We start from the raw sequence: 5,867 nt of genomic DNA, 5'->3' as shown, positions 1-5,867 counted from the left end.
TCTGTGGGCCCAATCTGCCCCAAGAGACTGGCCACGTGCCATTCATCCAGCCTGTAGACTAGTCCTGCACCACTCATCTAGCATGCAGGGCCTGATGAGTTTGACATCCCTGACTTAAAGACTGAGGTCATGTTTCTACTCATGTGTAATCTTTGGGCATCACAGTTGATACTCCAGTTAACCTAAAACTAGAAATTCTGATCACAGTCTATCTGTAGATTCAGATGGACGGCACTGCACCGGTTTCACTTGGGTCTCACTTGGGAAGGTCAGTGCTACAGCCATGAGTGCTGACATTTCCTTTTTTTTTCTGAATAAACTGATACTGTAAATATATGCCATGTGTGCCAAATCTAGCCCAAGGACCGTATGTTTGATACCCCTTTTCTATACAACACTAATGCTCAAGAAGTATAGTATAGTATGTCACAAATATATGCAAAGACAGCAAAACACTGTTGTTCCTCAAATGTTGACATTAGGCACAAAATAAATAAAAGTGGGTAACTATAACATTGGAATATTTAGATCTCTAATAAACATCTAATCGATTCAAAAGGAATGGAAATAACATACTCATACCTGACCTTCAAGCTTCACTAAGAATATTAGTCCTTTAAATTGTACTGAACTTCCATTTTTCCCCATATCACTGACAACACATTTTGGTGTTGAGGTGGTGCTGTTAGCATGATGGTCCAGGAGATATGCAAGAAGTAAAAAAGGGAAATCACTCACAAGAATTACTGAACCAACTGTATGGTTGGTATAAACATAGGAAGGGTGCTATGCTACCTGAAAGCTTGCCTATGTCTATTCCAACCATTCAATAAATTCAATAAAAGAGATTACCCACAAGAGTTCCTGCTGCTTACATAACACATTTTATCAAGTCTGTATTTTTTCCCCAACTGCTCACAGTTTGGACAGGACAGGACCTGTGCCTCTTGTTTGGAAAATGACTAAACACAGCAGATGAAAATGATAATTTGAAGACACCACTGAAAGCACCATCTGTATTCTACCAGAGTTGTCTTATTTACAGGTTATGAACATTTTATTTCTGTATTGTAAAAAAAGTGCAACTTTTTAAAGTGAAATAATCAGACTTTTGGTTAAAAATAGTCCAAACTATGGGTATTGACCTAGAAGTTTAACACAAATAATCACCCCAGACAGAGATGCCCCAGGGAGATGGGAGAATTCAAATCAACACCTAAATTAAAAAAATCTACTTCTCCATAAAGTATGCATGTTACAGAAGCTATTTCCTGTTTTTAATGCTTCTCTCTCCTCTGCTTTATGAAAGACATCCTCTGACAGGGAAAACTGACTACATAAACAAAATTAACTACACATAAAGTGCTGTTAAAAGAACAAAGTACACAAATTAAAAAAAAGACTCTAAGCTTAGAGTTATTACAACCTTATACATTACTAAAAACATAGTGGGCAAAGCTTTTAAACAGAAGTTTAAGTTAAACTGTTGTCCTTTCATGTCAAAGAAAGTCACTGTTAACTTCATTGTCTAAGTTCCATATCTGTGGTTCAAACCTTTGAAAGCAATTTCAGAAGTCAGTCCACTTGGGGCCTTGGGCAATAAGCTGTTTAATATGCATTAAGGTATAACTGTCTTTACAAATGGTACCTGAAGCTATTTTATCTTAGACCTTATGTTAAGGGAATAATTGAGGAATGTTTGCTTGTGTGCGCTTGTACAATGAATAGCCTAATTAAGACTTCTGAACTGCTGCCTTGCTATACTACTGCTTTAATTTTGGCTTTGACTGTTTAAATAAGTAAACTGAGAGATTCTATTTTAGGACAAACTGAAGGATATTCTTCATGTATTAACACAGATCAACTGATCTGTATTTTTAAGTTATTTTCTTTTCTCATTCAGCAGTAGATGCAGTTCTTCAAAATGTCCAGTATAATGTTACATTTAATCCATATTATTGTTAATTTTCTGCTAAAATAAGTTGCTGAAAAGTGACCTAAGAAAATTTCTACTTGTAAAGTGGCAAATGAACAGAAATAAAGGGAATTTTGTTATTATGTTAACAATGATTTATGCATTTTCCTTAGTAACATCCTTGCCTATTATCATGTAAAATTGTACTTCTCTGGTTTTAAAATGATCCCTTTCTTAAGGTAAAATAAGGGTTCTAAAATATTTTATCTTTGCCAAATTATTTTATTGCTAGGAATATAATCACTGTCTTGAACAAGGAACAGTTAGGTCAACATTGAGTACTTCTTGAAAGCCCCACCCTCTGTCCTCAAGATTATTATCCTGGTTAAAGGAATATAGCTACATCTTACGTGTTAAAACTTTCAGACAAGCTGAACAGAACCCTCTGACACTAGTTGCTGAAGGTAGGGCTTCTAGCTCTTCGCTTTATAATGGAGATGCAAGGAAACATTCAGAAAAAGTTATTTTTCATCAGAATTTGCTGATTTGCCAGAACAGAAGTGTCTGTCAGAGACTATTTGATCTTGAAGTACCAATAGGACCCACTATCCTGCTCTTTGCTTGTGTGCTTGGCTCCATGCCACATAGACTGCCCCAGAGTCAGGGCCTCAAGGCTCCAGGGAGCCCGCCACACACACTGCTGGCTAGTGCAATTCCCAGCACACAGAGGCCCACATCTCAAAAAACCCAGCACAATTGGCAATCTGACTGATCAAGCAAAGAAACAAAGGACTGACTGCGCAAAGAGTATTTATTATTTAATTCCCTAGAGGTTATGCCCCCACATAGGTCAGGCTTGTGGCATAGTGGGGACGTTTGTACTGCTCCATCAGTGCTTTAACTTCTATTTATAGGACACTTTGTGAACCCCTTTCTCAAGCACTAAGCCCAAAGCTGACTAAACTTTGGCACTGATGAAGTAGAAAGTACCTGAAATCTCATTCAAGACACTTAAAGTGACACATGCACTCATAAATAGAAAAAGCCACATTTAAAATTCTACAGGAAGGTGGAGGATGACTTTGCAATATGCTCCTTTCTCTCTTGCGCAAGAAAGGTGCAACAGCTGTGTTTTTAAAAAGGCTGTCCTCCAAATACTATTGGAAGCACTAAATAATTGGAACATTTACCAAGATAGGTAATGTCCTAGACAGCAAGCACCACTGCTCACTTAACAAACAACCTTAACATCTATTGTTTGTTTCAATGCCTGGCCAAAAACCACACTGGCTGATTCATGCTCTACTATATTTGCAAGGTCACCTAGCCAGATGGACAATTAAGCCAGACCACAGGGGGTTAGGTACACTGTGGGAATTTTTAGTATATGCTATAATTATGAAAGGCCTTCTAAACACTCTAACTGCTTCTTATACCTAAACTACTTTCCAAAGCTTGGAGGGGCTCCATTTAGCAGCAGAAATCCAGAAGCTGAAGCAGCAAGTGTTACCCAGTATCATTTTGTGAGCATATGAACGGCTAAAAAACCCTTTATTTTAAACAAACTTATTAAATGTCTCTTGTTGTTCAGACATAGCCTTATAATTAACTTTTTTTTTTTTTTTTGCAAAAAGCTCATTCAGGTCACAACAAATAAGTCTTGTATGATGTGCAAGAAAATGACTATTAATATGTAGCATCTCTGTCCTACTGCATGTACTGGACTGTTTGTTTATGGGTTGTAAGGCGATATGTTTATATAGCTAGAAAGAAATCAAACTGCTTGCTGGAATTTTTTTTTGCACTGAAATCATGTTTTTGAAAGTATATGAGGCCTACAAGCTTGACTGTGTCACATTTAACTACAATTTAACCACAACTAAAATAAATGCTTTCATATTCTTCACTTCCTGTAAATAGGCTTAAATAACAAGCCTATTTAGATTAGATAGGCCTGACCATGTCTGGGAAAGTCTGGATTTAGATCTGGTTCTGAATTTTGCATATATCTTAACAGACCAAAAAGAAAAAAAAAAAAGAAAAAGAAAACCCCTCAGTTCCAAACACTTGTATTCTGGGCATGTTCTGATCTGATCTCTGGCTCCATGTCTAACTCAAACAGTTAAGAGCCATGCCTACTTTCTGGAGCTAAAGGCAGACTAGATGCAAGTGTAGATTATTTTCCCTGCAATAATGCCTAAAAGTTCTGAAATAGGTATGGTAGAAAGATGGACAATATGAAAGGGAGTCTCTAAGAAGTCTGGTTTAGTCCCTGAGCTGAAGTTACCTCATTCCTCGAGTCCCTAGTAGCGACCCCTGGCACAAGGAACAGACACATTTGTCGCACTGTGTGTGCCTGGCATATAAATTGAGCAAAGTTTTGATCTTAACTAAGTGAAAAGCAAAGAGGAACTTAATGTAGATGAAGAAGGAAACATGCTTTTTGCTTTAACTGCTAATACCAGCAGTTCACAAAACTGGGAAGTGGATTGAAATACCTGCGAAGACACAAAACATTCCCTGACTCTGAGCCCCCTATTCCTAGCCCCGACAGCTGACTTTTTTCCCTACGTTTTTACTATTGTTTCCAGGGGTTGTTGCCCATTCTGCTTGCCAATATCAACTCGGGAGGAAGAAGAGCTCATGGGAAGACTCAGGGTCAGAAAACAAGAGTAGGGGAATAGACTGAGGGCTTGCTTTTTTTGCCTTCCTGTGCTGTGAAGCATGATTCTCTTCTTAGGGTCATCTAAGGACATTTTAACTTAATTTTCTACATCACAGTGGCAAAACATTGGTGGGGCTCTTTACCTGTCACATTACATTTTTATAGGTGCTTTGGGACAGTGGTATGAGTGATAGACAGAAGTATGCTTGCCCCTCACCCCTTTGAAAAACTGGTTGCCTGTGGACACGGCAGACTGGACTCAGCCTGGACGGCCTCTTCCAACACTATGTTTTATGATCCCTTTGTTGGCACATAGCTGCAAAACAAACCAAAATACACCGGCAGGGGCTCTAGTAGGCAGTGCCTTTAGGGCACGATTCGTGTGTCAATCTCTCCATAAACTTCCATGCATGCATTCAGTCATTTTGCTATAAAAATAGCAGGACCTTAACCATGACATTTATATAGCCCCTTTCATCCCACGAAACTTTATGAAGTTGGGCTCCTTTTCTAGACTGTAGCTGAGCTGCACAGCCTGGGGGGCAGGGTGAGCAAAGGGGGCTGCACCCCACCAGCATGCTGCAGGTAAATACATCTAAGACTACAAGCATCTCTCTGGCAGTGATTCTTAACCAGGGTGCCGTGAGAGCCTTTCAGGGGTGCCGCGTGGCAATGTTGGCACCATCAGGTGCACATATGTGATGGACAAGTTAAACCTACAGATGCCAAAGAAGGCCTCGGCAGTGCTAGGAGCACTGACCCACCGGGGCTGTCCAAGCTCTTGGTAGCAGAAAAAACTGCTCCATTTTTTTTTGGCAGTCAAGAAAAACGAAGAGGCAGCATTTTCTGAGGCTGCTTCGAGTCTCTCGAGGGGTGTCTGGAGGCTGAGGCGGTGGCTGCAGGGAGTGCAGACGGTGCACCCCGCGCTCCCCACCGCTGCTCCCAGGCCCGGCCCGGCTCGGGCAAGGTGTGGGCCCAGCGGGGCTGGCGCCGCGGGGGCGGGCTCCGAAGGGCCGAGTGCCCCGGGGAACCTCCCAGATCAGGAAGGAACAAAGGGCGGCCGGGCCGGGCCGAGCCGAGCGAGCACAGGGCTCGGGCTGAGCCCGCCCGGCCTCACCTTGACGCGCTTGCCCTGGATCTCGAGGCTCTTCATGGTGAAGTCCACGCCGATGGTGCTGCCCTGGCGCTCGGCGAAGGCCCCGGTCTTGAAGCGCTGCACCAGGCATGTCTTGCCCACGCTGGCGTCGCCGATCAGCACCAGCTTGAAGAGGAAGTCGTATGTCTCCT

At 41.6% G+C, this 5,867-nt stretch overlaps 1 protein-coding gene across 1 annotated transcript in view; it reads right to left on the bottom strand.

Annotated features, from left to right (window-relative positions):
* RAB43 (RAB43, member RAS oncogene family) overlaps positions 1 to 5,867 on the bottom strand; it is a 27,162-nt gene that overhangs the window by 18,540 nt on the left and 2,755 nt on the right. Inside the window, exon 2 of the mRNA XM_006023905.3 lies at positions 5,698 to 5,865. Coding sequence (XP_006023967.1) covers positions 5,698 to 5,865 — 168 coding nt within the window. The remainder of the gene's footprint in view (positions 1 to 5,697; positions 5,866 to 5,867) is intronic.

This window comes from Alligator sinensis, unplaced genomic scaffold, assembly GCF_000455745.1.
Source record: "Alligator sinensis unplaced genomic scaffold, ASM45574v1 scaffold81_3, whole genome shotgun sequence".
NCBI lineage: Eukaryota > Metazoa > Chordata > Crocodylia > Alligatoridae > Alligator > Alligator sinensis.
The sequence above is the reverse complement of the archived record's forward strand: the minus strand, read 5'-3'. Positions and strand labels throughout refer to the sequence as shown.